We start from the raw sequence: 15,109 nt of genomic DNA, 5'->3' as shown, positions 1-15,109 counted from the left end.
CATTTTAACCCTTGCGTTGGTTACAGGGGGGCGCTGATGGGAGATGTAGTTCGCTGACTCAATCCAGAGTGATTTATTAACTACAAAGCTATAAATTCAGTTTTGAAGGGCTTATTAAAATGTTTGAGTTTACATGACAAAAACGTTAACCGTATTTTCTAAAAGATGACGGTGTAAGTAATAACTGCTCATGCTACGTTTTTGTAATTAACGCGTAGCCTACGCGCCGCGCACGTGTGTTTGTCGTTTTTTGCACACATGCTTGTCTCTTTAGGCCATGTTTGTAAACAGGAAATGCAACTCAAAGAAGAACTTTTGACAGGGTCATTTGGTAGCCAGTACTCTAGCCTACTTATGCAAGGAATATCCCCATAAGACTGACAGGCATAGGATTGCACAGCAAGGCCAACCTTTAAAGCAACACCAAAGAACTGTTCCTCTGTCGCACGCACTATTTGTTTATCCAGCACTGGCTTTGGAAATAACAATGTCCACAGACAAGGTAGAATATGTGGCATGATTTTATGAAAGTACGATGTATTGCGACATCAGATGCAAGTCACATTTGTAGTTTCTTATGTGTCATTCCATCGAACTACAGATCCGCTACCCGATCTGGCAAACTTACATAGTGCGGTTATAGCCGATAGAGGGCCGCGAAGCGAATGCAGAAGTGCCGTTCACCCTGTTACGAGTTGATGAACCACTGAAACGATTTTGGAAACATTATTTTAAGGTAGAAAAAACTCTTTGGTGTTGCTTTAAAAGCTCTGATTTTCTTTGTGATACATTTGAGTCACTTTTTGCTCACACAAAATCAAACAAAAAATAGATATTGACAAGAAGTAATTTTCCACATGACATTTCACATGCCATTTCCTTAGCTTGTAGAGTAAAATATTATCAATCAATAATACCCATAAGTAGTTTATTTTCCACAATTAGCTCATAAACGTAAGGTGCAGTGTCTCGACTGTGTCTCAACTGTACCCATATTGAGTACAGTGAGACAGTACCTGTACTGAGACACCCATTTTTAGCACTTGCAAAGTGTTTTTCATTCAAATTCATTCATTTAATTTCAATTAGCATTGGTTAAAATGAATAACACATGAACTAAATATGTGACACAGGAACAGATATGGAAAACAGTACAAATGGAATGTTCAAGTAATAAAACTATACAAAGTGTGTCTCAACTGTACCCCGCTGACCACCTCGCACATTTCTATAGATTTTGCAAGGACCTTACATGACAATGCTATACAATATGCCAATTTTAAGTGCACAGACTAACGTTTGTAAGTTTGAACGTCGTAAAAAAACGTTTGCCGATATCTTTGGATTGGGGATACCCATAGACAATAGTCTATTATGTCTATGGGGATACCTGTTTCCATGATCAGAACACTAATACGCATGTGCATAGCAAAAATAACAACTTGGGCTTGCTCCGAACGCAAGATAGCATGGCGTCTCAACTGTAGTCTACACATGTCCCAACTGTACTCAGTCTACCCTATATCTATTTTTTTAATGTACTCTTTCCAGACTTTGCATGCATACGAACACGATTTTCACAAGATCACGACTACAATATGAAACCCGAGTGTATGTCGGCTTTGCTTTGCGAGTAAGATCTTGACTTGTGAGTAGTATACGCGCTCCTGAAAACCGGGCAAGCACTTTTACTATTCTAACACATTTTCTAGTTTGGTTAACTTAATCGGGAATATGTTGGGGATCTTGTCTGATTAATGACAATGGTCAGGCAATTCATAGGCCTATTTCTAAATTTCCTTCCCCGCTGATGCCATATACATCTTGTCCTTGGTGAGTCTGTTAAGCGGCGTGTCTTTTCTAAAGAGGAAGTAGACTTAGTTGTTTATAACCTGTGAAAATGCGGCTGGACTCCGTCGAGTTAGGATTGTGACCAGACAGCGCATCTTTGACACCAGGTGATGAAACCCATTTACTTCTGGGCTTTGCATAATGTATCATTCATTGGTCCGTGTAACGCCTTGCAGTGCTATGTTCTATTTGCAGAATTCACATGAAAAAATATAAAAATAGGCTTAAAAATCCGTTATCCATTCTTTAGGACGGCACAGTAAATGGGTTATTGTTGCTTATTTTGCTTTTCAATTGAGCACAGTTACGGTTTTCTGTTCAGAAGTTAAAAATTGAAATGATGCGTCAATTTTCTATCCTTTTTTGTCCTTGTGGTTGGACTGAACCACGAACACCGGGGGGAGAACACCATCTAGCTGGGCCAGGCTAGATGGTGGAAGGGAGCGCCGCCTGAAGTTGTTTGTGATTTTGACTCATTACTTTAGAGATTAATGACAAACTTTTTGGGGAGAAGGCACGTTAAACATAACTTTCAGCCTATGTTGAACATATCTACAGCAGCCTATATTTGAATACCATGGCCATGCCATAGCAAATAATTCCCCAAAGCAGAATGCTTTGCCATCGACGTCAGTCAGCACGTTTGACGTGGTATTTTTGCTTATTTAACGCTTTACGCTACATTAGGTTTCATTAGGCTAAACGAAGACACAACGGTGAGCCTAATTTATCCGTTTATCCATTTATTAATTTCAACAGCAAGCCTACATTGGCCTGTAGGTTACTAGGGCTCACGTATGCCTACTCATAAGTGTCAGGACGCAGTCTCCCTCTGCATCTGAAGTTCTGATCTCGAGCTGACATTATCAATCGCTTGGCACCTTGATGCAAGCGGAACTGTGTTTGATAGCCCTCCATCTCTACATCTATTTTTTACAGTCTATGCTCTACATCCGCTGATAAAATGTGATCACCAACACCGCGCGCCAATATCTATCAGGTCATCCACCCCTACGCGTGGTTCAGCCCAACAAAAACAGTAAAAAAAAGGGGGCCAAAATCCAATATTAACTGAATTTTACTTTTGTTTCCAATCGAGTTTCTGTTTTCTTTATCTTGCGTGACTAATGACACATTTAGAAAATAGCAGCAATTATCTATTTGCTGACCAGTTAAAACAAATTGAAAATTGGATTATTGAACACATTTTTTATTTGGACCCGATGGATGGAACAAATAGAACAAAGCACTGCAAAGCGTTACACGGACCATTCATTGCTGGCTGTGACATATAATTGTTATGACAACGTTAGAATGTAAATGTAAAGTTACTTACTTAAAGTTACTGACATACTGCAGCTGGTTGTACCAGTTCTACTATAATTGGAGAGGCTAGAACTATACAGTTCTTAAGGCGTTTTTGTGTTTGCGTTCGCACACAATGAACTCTGAGACGCTTAACACATTTAGTAGCCCAATTATTACATGAACATAAAGTAATGAAATAGACAGCATTGCTAACGTTTATTGACAAACTACAAGCTCATGGTATCAGGAAGCATAAAAAAAAAAAGAATCAGCAGACTCAGCAACATTTCTTCTAATCTGTCTAGAAGGCGTTTGTTGCGTGACAAATAATCAGTCTCTGCAGCCTTCTCATGCAGGTTTCATAAAAGGAAATTTAAACAGAAACTGAATTAGTTTTACAGAGATTTTTAAAAATGGCCCTTCTTCCTTGGCATGCAGATCAGTCATGGTTCCTATGATCAGATCTATGGTCAAAGGAACTCTTTAATCCCCAGCTCCAAAAAGGAGTTCTAGGAATTGTGTGTTCTAGGAACTGCAAAAAGTTCCTACAGTAGGCTACGAAAGGGCCTATAGTTCCAATGCAAATTGGCACTAAGTTGGCATAGGCCTACTCAGTCCATACAAGACGTTGGTGCACTTTACAAGCATTGCAAATGAGAGGTAAAAATCAGTGAGCAAAAATTGTTGTCATCAGATAGTACAGTGTTAATAAGATACAGGGAATTTGCTTGTAACATGTCAATCGATTTTGGACTTTCTTCTATATTTCTTTCATTACAACAGTTAGAGAAAGTGCGTGGCTTGTTCTCTTTCCATGGTACATATTTCTGTATTCTCTTTTCAATTAAAACCCATATGATCAGATGAAATACTCATGCATCACTATCTGCATTTAACATTCCTTTTATGGTAATTTCTCTGTGGCCTACTCAAAGAGCACCATGTGCATTCATCTTTTCTAACCTTGCTTGTTGTGTTGGGATTCTAGTCTGTTACAGGATGGCAGTGGTGACGGGCGGCGTGTTTGCGCACCTGTTCTCTCTCCTTGCTTCAGGCAGCTTCGTGTGGGGTGTGTTACAGCTGATCGGCCTGGCTCTAGTACTCATCATCTTCGTTAAAATTGTCCTGGTGTCAAGGAGACGCAGCGGACTGCGCTGTTTTGCTCTGCCCCCAATGCGCAACTGGCTTCTCGGTCACCTGGGCATTGTAAGTCACCTCTACACCTCAAGCAGAGAAGTTGATGGAATTGTAGAGTATTCTAGTTAGATTGCAAAATGCTTTAAGCTCTCCAAAGCAGAATCAAATACAATTTCTCTCTATCAGTAACTGACACAGTCTGATGTGAAATCTGATGAATCTGGGGAAATGTTGGCAGGATTTGTGCCACTCAGACCATATGGTGTTACAGCAGAATAGATTGTGTCCCTGGAGGAAATTGTGACAGTAAAATAGCTCAACGCTAATCTACATCTATGTTGTAACAGGAAATTGGGTCTGGACTAAGTGTACTTTTTGACTCACGGGTTCACCCACCCAATGTCACAACTTCTTATTAAATGTTAGTAAATGATTAAATGACAAATGTTAGTAAATTATTAAATGACAATTTTAGTTGTTTAGGTTCCACAGAACATTCACCAAGATTACTTTATATTTGCTCATGCTTTATATACAGTATGCAAATTATGTGGCTAAGTCAGGAAGTATGGAGATAGAATTGTACTGCAATGTTTTGGGCTTCACACCCGCTTGACCACTGTAGTGTCTTTCTACATTATGTACCTACAGTGTGTAGCAACCATGTTGTACATTGATGAGATATTCTTTTTCCATATTGTGGAATGGAATTGATTAAATGGAAAATATATTGACATTCTCTGAAGTAAAACATTCAGTAATAGTTTGACTAATTTCTAGTTTGGATGAGCACATTAGTCTACATCAAGCCAAAGGCAATTAAATTACAATGACTGCTTGTGTCATCGTCCTCACGGTTGAGGAACTGTTTCTGGTTGATAAAGGGTTAGGTTTAATTCCAGAGGATGTGACGCAAGCCTGTACCCGAAACTCTTGTGAAATTGAAATGTGCTGTCCAGTAGCTCACCCATAACAATATCTCAGAATTATTATTAGTAGCCTATACAGTTTATATTATGGAGGAGATTATACTGTAGGAGGTAATTCCATGGATCAAGGACATGTTTCTAGGCAGTAAGTATGTGTGACAACAAATCCGGAGTTCTTGCCATACCGAAAAAGAATATGTCAGCTCATCAAACCTCAGCCATTTGGATACCAGCGTGTGGACAAGCCTAGAAGGGTTTGGCGGTGGTAGTGTAGTGGCTAAGGAGTTTGGCTAGCATTCCCGGCGTCCACTGTTATACCCTTGAGCAAAGCACTTAACCCCGAGTTGCTCCGGGGACAATGGCCCTTGTAATGTAATTGATTATGTAAGTTGCTTTGGATACAAGTGTCTGCTAAATTAATTTATGTAAATGTAGAAGGGAATGTCTGCAAGAAACACCAGAGTCCAATAGACCTAACTGTGTCCCATAGACCTAACTGTGTCCCATAGACCTAAATGTGTTGTGATTAGGAAGTTGAAAGGATTTTAAACTAAATGTCCAAGTGTGGCACGTTTCTATGATAGTTGAGTTTCTATGTGCAATGCAAGTGATCTGAGGTGGTTTACCCTGCACCCTTTCAGTAAATCTCATCATCACATTCTTTCTCTCTCTTTCTCTGTCTCTCTTTATCTCTCCATCTTGCATTTGTACTGGTGCTCAGATGAAGAGTTCAGAAGAGGGTTTGCGGGAAGTGGATGAGCTAGTGAGGACCTACCAGCACTCCTGCGCCTGGTTCCTGGGCCCTTTCTACAACCTGGTGCGCGTCTTCCACCCTGACTACATCAAACCCCTGCTACTGGCCTCTGGTGAGACTACAATAGTTCTCATGTCCTCAGAATCTCCTAGAGACCTCATCTAAGGTGAAGCCTATGGTTAACTAGTGACTATGCATAAATAAAACAAGATCTCTCTCTCTCTCCCTCTCTCTCTTTCTCTATCTCCCTTTGTGTATCTTTGTATGGGTGGACACATGCCCATATGCAGCTTCCATAACTATCAAGGATGAATTATTCTATGGGCTTATGAGACCATGGCTTGGTAACTATAAAACATTGTGTCACTTCGTATGAATGTACATACACACACACACACACACACACATACACACACACACACACACACAGACAAACCTCACATTCATTTTGTGTTTGCCATATCAGGACAAGGCCTACTCCTGAGTAACGGTGAGCGTTGGTCACGCCACAGACGGCTTCTAACTCCAGCGTTTCACTTTGACATCCTGAAGAACTATGTTATCATCTTCAACCAGTCTACTAACATTATGCACGTGAGTCAGTGGCACGTCGTAACAAGCCTATCACGCACGCCATCTGAACTGCTGTAGACATCTGCACCCGCACACTCGCACACACACGCACGCACGCACGCACGCACGCACGCACGCATGCACAAACACACACACACACACACACACACACACACACACACACACACACACACACACACACACACACACACACACACAGCCTTGTATGACTTGCCCACAAAGTGGTATTTGATGAAGCTTTCAAAATACTGGGTGTAAACAGCACCTGTGTTCAGCGTTTGTCATCAAGCCACCAAGCAATTTGGAAATGATGCAGTACATTGAACAAAGTATTTCATTGCAGTTTATGCTATGCCGAACCCACAGGGTGTTGTTGGCAGTTTTGCTGTTTGGTCTGTGGGACCCTGCATTTAGATATGATGTGCAACAATTTGCGTTTATTCAGAAGTCTGTTTTGTGCATGCACACACCCATGCATGCACATTTCATGTTCCTTTTCTTGCCATATTGAGGGGGAAATCTGATTGTGTCTTAGGGATTCAACGTTAGCTTGTTAGCTCAATGTTAGCTGATTATTAGTCAGCAGATGATAGCCTGATAAGAGGGTGGGAGGAACTGGCACAGATCAACAGAGCAACAGGAAACACAAAGGGCATGGCTGTAAGTGCGTGTAGATTTCTCACACAAGACAACCTGATAAGAGCACCCATGGTCAGAGTGCAGCTAAATGTATGCTGTCAACAAACCACTTCCTGTTAGGATGGTCATCTCCTGTAAAAAAAAAACAGTTCTGCTTTTCAACATCATCATGTTTCTACATGATGTTCTACTATGTTATTGCCATAGAAGCCAGTAAAGAAACAAACACTTGTGGGCTTTGCTGACATTACATTTCAGATAGGTGTAAATTATAATGATTGTTATGTTTAACAAAGCGTATGTTTTTTTTCACAAAGTGAATAAACTTTGACAGCCAGATAATCGTTGTGCCCTTCTTAGTTTATAGTTATCCCTCATCCTAACAGAATCCATACATGTATGTATATAGGTTTTTCAAAGACCCTTTAAAATGTACTAGGAGGTATTTTTGTCTCACTGACATTCCCTTTCTTGTTTTGTTTTACTTTCTCTTCTTTTGGCCTCCCTGCCTGTTCTTTTGCATGTGTGGTTGGCTTTTTCTGTGTGAAAATATAGGCAAAATGGCGCCGCCTTGTGACTAAAGGAGAGAACTGCCTGGAGATGTTCGAGCAGATCAGTCTCATGACTCTGGACAGCTTGCTGAAATGTACCTTCAGTTATGACAGCCACTGTCAGGAGTAAGGTTTCACACATGCCCGTACATTTACACATTTTCCCTCATGCAGGTAAAAGAATGCATATTTGACAGTTTTCAGTCTGAGGCCAAACATGTTTGCAGGCCGATCCATAATCTTCCCACGTACAGTATTTCAGTATTCTTGACACTCTGGAAATGTATCTGCCCCTTAGTTTGCTATGTTATTATTATACTTATTTTTTACTTATACTGTATTTATAACTATTACTTATACTATTATATTATTACTTATACTTATACTATTACTACTATTACAACTATTACAATATTATTATTATACTATTACTACTAATTATACTATTTATACTATTACGACTATTACAACAATTTAAAAACTATCCATAAGAAAAGGCTTTGCAACCAAGCATTTTAAAAACACAGTGTGACCAACATTCTTGAAGAAGCTGTCATGAGATAAGTGGGCACTGATCAGATAAGCCCCAGTAAGTTGTTTTTGTTGTTCATCCCAGAAAGCCCAGTGAGTATATCTCAGCCATCTACGAGCTGAGCGAGCTGGTGGTGAAGAGGCAGCGCTACCCGCCGCACCACTGGGACTGGCTCTACTGGCGCTCCTCTGAGGGCAAGCGCTTCAGGAAAGCCTGCGATGTGGTGCACAGCTACACTGCCAGCGTCGTCCAGCTGCGCCGCTCGGAGCTGGAACAGCAGGGGGCGCCAGAGATCCAGGCCAATGAAAACGCAGGCAGGAAGAAAGTCACTGACTTCATCGATGTGCTGCTTCTTTCCAGGGTCTGTGTCAGGACTTCTACACTGGGTGGCACTGCGTGGCACTTGTGTGCATTAATGCTTGATGCAGTTTGAGTTTGCATAAAATCAGCACTGAATTTGACTCCTATCTTTGCATGCCTTTGTAGCTGTTGCATATTTTCATAAAAATAGATAAAAATGGGAAACTACAGTGAATAACATTACAATTGAAATGCTTGTTTAGGATGATGATGGCAATGGTCTGTCAGATGATGAGATAAAAGCGGAGGCCGACACCTTCATGTTTGAAGGTGAGAGTCTTTGTCAGTTCCAAGATGACTTTACTTTATTTCTCTTTTGTTTCAATATTCATACTCCTTTTCTAACTCCATCATTGTCTCTCCTTCTCCACAATGTCTCCCTCTGCCACCTTGTGCAGGCCATGACACCACAGCCAGTGGGATCTCCTGGGTTTTGTACAATCTGGCCTCTCACCCTGAGTACCAGGAACGCTGCCGTGAGGAGATCAACACCTTATTGAAGGACCGGGATGAAGACGACATCCTGTGGTCAGACTTCATTCTGGTTCCATGTTATTTAGTTGTGCATGATCAGGAAACAAGTGGTCTCTCTTTGTACTTTATTTTTACTAGTATACTGTATACTTAGTTTCAATATGTTTACTTAAAGGTTGTATCAGCGATAGCGGGGATACGTCACTTCTGTTGATGTTCAAACCCCTCCCTCCCGTGCAATTAAAACTCTCCTATATGCGCATCTCGTTGGTTATTGGTTGAAACACTTTATTTTGCCAACCCTTGTTGCTAGCAATTGTTACTGTGTACAGATCTCGGAGCCTACAGTAGGTTGCCTACATGGGGCAGGCAGCTAGCGGATCGTTAGGAACGATCAGATGAATGTGTTCATTTATGTTTGGGCCTTTTTTGGGCCTGAAATTGCTGATACAACCTTTAAATTATAAGACAATACTGAAAATAATAAATGGCTATGGCAGTGCTGTAATGCTGGTGTGAATGTCTGGCTGGGTGTTTCTGCAGGGATGACCTGACCAACATGCCTTTCACCACCATGTGCATCAAGGAGAGCCTGCGCCTCCACCCCCCGGTGCCAGCCCTGTCCCGCAAGTACTCAGTGGACAAGACTGTGCCAGGGGAGTGCACCATCCCCACGGGTAAGACAGGGAGGACCAACGGGGGTCAAAACACTAAACTGCTGTTTGTGTGATGAGTTAGAGTTTTGGATTGTGGGCTGATGGGCGTGTGTGTGTGTGTATGTATGTGTGTGTGTGTGTGTGTGTGTGTGTGTGTGTGTGTGTGTGTGTGTGTGTGTGTGTGTGTGTGTGTGTGAGACATTTCAGGCAACATATGTCTGGTGAGCATTTATGGGACCCATCACAACCCAGTGGTGTGGCCCGATCCAGAGGTGAGGGAGTGGCACTGCAAAAACACACACCCATCCACTCACATGTTTCTATTTTCCCCAGCGTCCAGTCCAATGCATTAAAACCGTGAGTCTTGTTTCTCTGCCCTGCAGGTGTACAACCCGATGCGCTTTGATCCAGACAATTCTAAAGGCCGTTCACCTTACGCATTCATCCCTTTCTCGGCTGGTCCAAGGTATCCTTTACCAACAGTGTGGAGTCTCAAGCTAGCAACAGTTCTGTGTCTCAAAATATTTGACAATTAAGTCAAAAGTATCAATTCAGTAAAGTTCACTATACATAAAACTATGGAACATTTTGTAAACGTATCTTATATTTCTCACAACTGAACAATGGACAGTAGCAGATAGCAGTACATTGAGCTTATATTGGTATTTTAGTGCAACTGCAATAAGTTGTATTAAATCATTATGTCGAGTTAGTTTGACTGGTTGGTTTTACAGTGTAGGTTAGGTGGTTAGGTTTGGAGGTTTGGTTGGCAAAGATTATGCTGTGAATGCATTTTACAGGACATTCACAAGCCTTTATCAAAATGGTGATGTATGTACCTGTAAATCTGCTGTCTTCACTGTTATCACAGGAACTGCATAGGGCAGAATTTTGCCATGGCAGAGATGCGCGTTGTGGTGGCGTTGACCCTGCGCAGGTTCCGAGTGAGCCTGGGGGGGCCACCAGTGCGGCGCGTCTACAAACTCATCATGAGGGCGGAGGGGGGGCTGCACCTGCTGCTGGAGCCACTGGACCCTCAGTCCACTTTATGCCAGAGTCCCCCGCCATCACCCTGACCCCAGTGTGTGGCACAGTATTTTTGCTGAACCTGGGAAAACACATTGACTTTCTGCTCTGTTTTTTCTGTCTTCCTGCTGAATTAGTGTCTCCGACTAGTGTCGGACTCTAAACATTTGCTCATAGTACTTGCACTTGTACATTCTACTTTAATGTATATTTATGCACATTACATGCACATTCCTCTTCTCTATCTCATTCATCAGGTAAATACTTAGACTGTGAAGACATTTTTTTTATTATTTTATAACTTTTGTACTGTGAGTTTAAAAATGTTTCACCAATAAACCAATGACATCCTGAATCTTATAAAACATTTTAGGCATTTTAGAAACCGTGGTCATGTCTATTTTTCTTCACTACCATCATTTATTCTATGACCCGATGATTGTTAAACACCACAGTGCTCTCATCTCTTAAAACATGAGGTTCATTTTACATCCCAGAATGGGGAAGGTATTGCTACACATTTCTTGTGCTTTGTGACTCAGCATCTACGTATCTGTTGCCCACAATCTTCAACATGACCCAGCAATATCTGCCCAAAAACAAACCCTGTGGTAAGCATGCATCTGCTCAGTTACCACCCCCACCTAAGCCATGCACACTTAAACACAAACAGTCTGTCAGAAGGCTAAAAATAACGCATATAAATAGCCCATCACCCATGCAGCAGGGGCAGGGTGGTCCTGAGGTGCTGGTGATTGTGTAAGCTTCTGCAGGGTGCACACACACACACACACAACACATTGAACAGGAAGACATACCGAAACAGACAGACCAAACGATCAGTTAAGGGCAGCGGACACCCAGCAGCGAGCTAAGTTGCGGAAACTGACCAGAAGCCCCCCGCACACATGGCATCGCCACCGCCAGAGGGGCCCCCTCAGCCCTCAGCAGAAGCCGAAGCAGAACCCGCGCCCATCTGCCCGGTCTGCCAGGGTCCCGAGCCGCTGCTGCTCCCCTGCGGGCACAGCCTGTGCCAGGCCTGCCTGTCGCTGTGCCAGGGCGAGCTGGGGCAGGAGCAGTTGGGCTGCACCGAGTGCTTTGGCAAGGAGCTGCTCAGCAGCGTGCTCAAGCTCCTGCAGGACACGCTGTTCCAGGGCCAGCTGAGGCGGCCGCGGCCCCTGGGGGGGGGGCCCGGGGGAGAGGAGGACGCGGCGGGGGACAAGCCCTGGGAGGTGTGCGCGGAGCACGGCCAGAGGACAGGGCTCTACTGCACCGAGGACGAGGAGCTGGTGTGTGAGGAGTGTGTGAGAGAGGAGCACGAGGATCATCTCACCTGCTCCACAGAGGAGGCCGTGGAAGACTGTAAGGTGTGTGTGTATGCATGTGTGTGTGTGTGTGTGTGTGAGAGAGAAAACATTGACAACAAAATAATGAGTAATCTTTGTGCTGGACATGTTAGGCAGCAAATATTGTAAATATTGTCTTTGGCCTTCTATCTGTGCCTGACTCTTTATCCCCAGAGAGAACTGAGATCTACACTGAGGCCCTTGCAAGAGAAGCTGCAGACTCTGAACACTGCCAAGCAGACCTGTGACGACACAACAGACCACATCAAAGTAGGGCTAATTACATTCTGTGTGCTTACACTGAAACCCTAACTAATTAGTAAGGCCTCTGCAATTCTGTGCAAATAATTACGTCTTCTGCAAAATAAAGCAAACAAGATTCAGGCAATTTAGTGCCAGATTACTTTGAACATTGCAGCCCAGCCACATAAAACCATGTGACATACAAGTCACCGAGGACAATGTCTACTTTCTGGCAGAAACAGTCCGAGCACACAGAGAGGCTGATGAGGGCGGAGTTTGAGAAGCTCCACCACTTCCTGCGTGATGAAGAGGCCGCTGCGATAGCCGCACTCAAAGACGAGGAGGAACAGAAGACCCGCAAGATGAAACACCGACTGGACAGACTGTCCGGAGAGATCGCCTCTCTGATGGACGCCATCAGCACAGCAGAGGAGGCCATGGAAACTGACGACTTACTGTTTCTAAAGGTAAGGCTGACGTGTTCAGGTACCTAAACCATTGCATACTCACTCCCATCTGAAACAAACAACAAACAAACTTCTTTTTTGCTGTGTTTCAGAACTATAAGAAGATAACTGAAAGGTTAGTGAGTTCCCTCTACATATGAATATGGGGTGATTTTTACTTTTCCACTCATTTGAGGTTCTATTCTCTTAGAACTCAGTGCACCGTGCCTGATCCACCAGAACTATCAGAATCGCTGATTGATGTTGCCAGTCATGTGGGGTGCCTTAAGTACAGAGTCTGGGATAAGATGCAAAGTATCGCTCAGTACAGTGAGTTGATATATCATGAATATTTTGTTCCTTTTCTCAACATAATTTGGGTACAGAATGTAATTCATGATGCATAGCCAGTTTACTTCTGTACGTGTAAATCTCCTAGAAATTGGCCAAGTCCATCTAAGTAATATGGCTGAATATGTATGCTAGCCTGGATGTTTACTCATGCTTTCTCCTTCTCCCCTTGAAGATCCTGTGACCCTTGACCCCAACACAGCAGACATTTGTCTGTCAGTATCCGACGACCTCCTCACTGTCCGCTACACAGAGGAGGATCAGCAGCTGCCCGACAACCCGGAGCGCTTCAGCTTCTACGAGTGCGTGCTGGGCTCTGAGGGCATCATCTCCGGCTGCCACTGGTGGGATGTGGAGGTGGGCGACTGCTCTGAGTGGGCCCTCGGTGTCGTCTTGGACACCGTCCAGCGCAAGGAGTGGTTCCCGCCCAGCCCCGAGCGCGGCATGTGGACCATCTGCTTGTTGGGCGGTGAGTACCGCGCCCGCACCGCGTCCAACACACCCCTGGCGCCCAAGAAGAAGCCGCAGCGGGTGCGTGTGCAGGTGGACTACGAGAGGGGACGGGTCACCTTCTCTGACCCCAGTGACAACGCGCTTCTGTACAGGTTCAAGCACAAGTTCACTGAGATGGTGTTCCCATACTTCTCCAACACCTGCAAGCGCCACCCACTGCGCCTCTCCACTGGAAAAGTCACAGTCATCACTGACTAAGCTGCACTAGTGCTTTTGTAGTCTGTTCTAAGCTGCACTAGTGTTTTTGCAGTCTGTACTAAGCTGCACTAGTACCTCAGTAGACTGTTCTAAGCTGCACTAGTGTTTTTGCAGTCTGTACTAAGCTGCACTAGTACCTCCGTAGACTGTTCTAAGTGGCAGTCTTTCTGAAGTCTCTGTACTAAGATGCACTAGTGCTTCTGTACTATGTTGTACAGTAAGTCAAACTAACCATTAGTGTGAACTTTAGACATGTCCTTTAGTAGACATTTAATTGTGGCTTTTCCTTTAAAATGAGAGGATGAGTAGAACTTCAGACATTCAAAAGGGGGTGGTGTCCCTTAAGAGAAATTACATTTGTACAGAGGGACATTAGAAAGATGTAGTTGTTCTATCATCACACTGCCTCAAAGAATGTTCTGAGAAAATAGAGCTAAGACAACTGGAATGTAGCAGTTTGGTATGTGCCATATTCCAGATAGCTGAATAGTGTCCTCACCCACATGATATTGGGCTTAGTGAGAGTTCACCACAAAAGCAGATCTGAATATCACCAGTGGTTTCGTGTTTGGTTTGATATTATTCCCCTTCATAACCTGAGGTAAGAGATGCCACCATCCTTTTTGAAAGGCGGGGATGTGTGTTGTGTTGATGTATAATAGCATTGCTGATGATATTGTATATCATATATAATCATTAAGCATGCCACATGCATGGTATACTATATACATATGAGATGTACAGAGGAAAATGTAGTATAAACACAGTCTGGAACTGTCTAGGCCCATTACTTTTCTGCAGTGGAAATAATTTAACATTCATGGCTTTGCATGAGACTAGAATTACATACGTTGTTGCATTTTGCACTTTTGCATAAACAAAACATGCTGCTGTCCATTTCTTAAGTCTCTTTCATGGGTATATAGCCTTGAGAGTGTTGTATAGATGTTTAACATTTTTGGATGTAATAGAAATAAAGACTTTTTAGACAAAATGTTGGAAAGTCTTTTAGTGTTTTCCATGCTAAGAGAAGAGGAGAAATGAAACCTGGTGGCTGGGCCGGCTGTAATCCTGCGATGACACGCCACCTGTTGCCACCAGTCATCCGTGGGACGCCGCGCTGGGTCACATGGTCTGCCCTGGAATGTTGTGTTGAACTGACTCTCTGGCCCGCAGGGCTGTGGAGCTCTGGCACCCAAAC

General features: G+C 43.3%; 2 protein-coding genes across 2 annotated transcripts; both read left to right on the top strand.

The window, feature by feature from the left end:
• The first annotated feature begins 1,450 nt into the window (after nucleotides 1–1,450).
• On the top strand, nucleotides 1,451–11,171 carry LOC121700075 (cytochrome P450 4F3). The gene is made up of 13 exons (XM_042082761.1): nucleotides 1,451–1,958; nucleotides 4,148–4,365; nucleotides 5,947–6,091; nucleotides 6,270–6,323; nucleotides 6,446–6,573; nucleotides 7,768–7,889; nucleotides 8,380–8,656; nucleotides 8,859–8,925; nucleotides 9,054–9,183; nucleotides 9,673–9,806; nucleotides 9,993–10,057; nucleotides 10,169–10,251; nucleotides 10,657–11,171. Exons 2-13 carry the CDS (start codon nucleotides 4,159–4,161, stop codon nucleotides 10,859–10,861), a joined length of 1,617 nt encoding a protein of 538 aa, XP_041938695.1. The 5' UTR covers nucleotides 1,451–1,958; nucleotides 4,148–4,158; the 3' UTR covers nucleotides 10,862–11,171.
• A 253-nt stretch (nucleotides 11,172–11,424) lies between these two features.
• Nucleotides 11,425–14,902, top strand: LOC121700076 (nuclear factor 7, brain). The gene is made up of 6 exons (XM_042082763.1): nucleotides 11,425–12,178; nucleotides 12,332–12,427; nucleotides 12,637–12,867; nucleotides 12,960–12,982; nucleotides 13,058–13,176; nucleotides 13,373–14,902. The coding sequence occupies exons 1-6, from the start codon at nucleotides 11,720–11,722 to the stop codon at nucleotides 13,906–13,908; spliced, it is 1,464 nt and encodes a 487-aa protein (XP_041938697.1). The 5' UTR covers nucleotides 11,425–11,719; the 3' UTR covers nucleotides 13,909–14,902.
• The last annotated feature ends 207 nt before the right edge of the window (nucleotides 14,903–15,109 follow it).

The sequence above is a fragment of the Alosa sapidissima genome, chromosome 24, assembly GCF_018492685.1.
Source record: "Alosa sapidissima isolate fAloSap1 chromosome 24, fAloSap1.pri, whole genome shotgun sequence".
Taxonomy (NCBI): domain Eukaryota; kingdom Metazoa; phylum Chordata; class Actinopteri; order Clupeiformes; family Clupeidae; genus Alosa; species Alosa sapidissima.
Note: the sequence above shows the minus strand (reverse complement) of the source record. Positions and strands in the feature narration are given on the sequence as shown.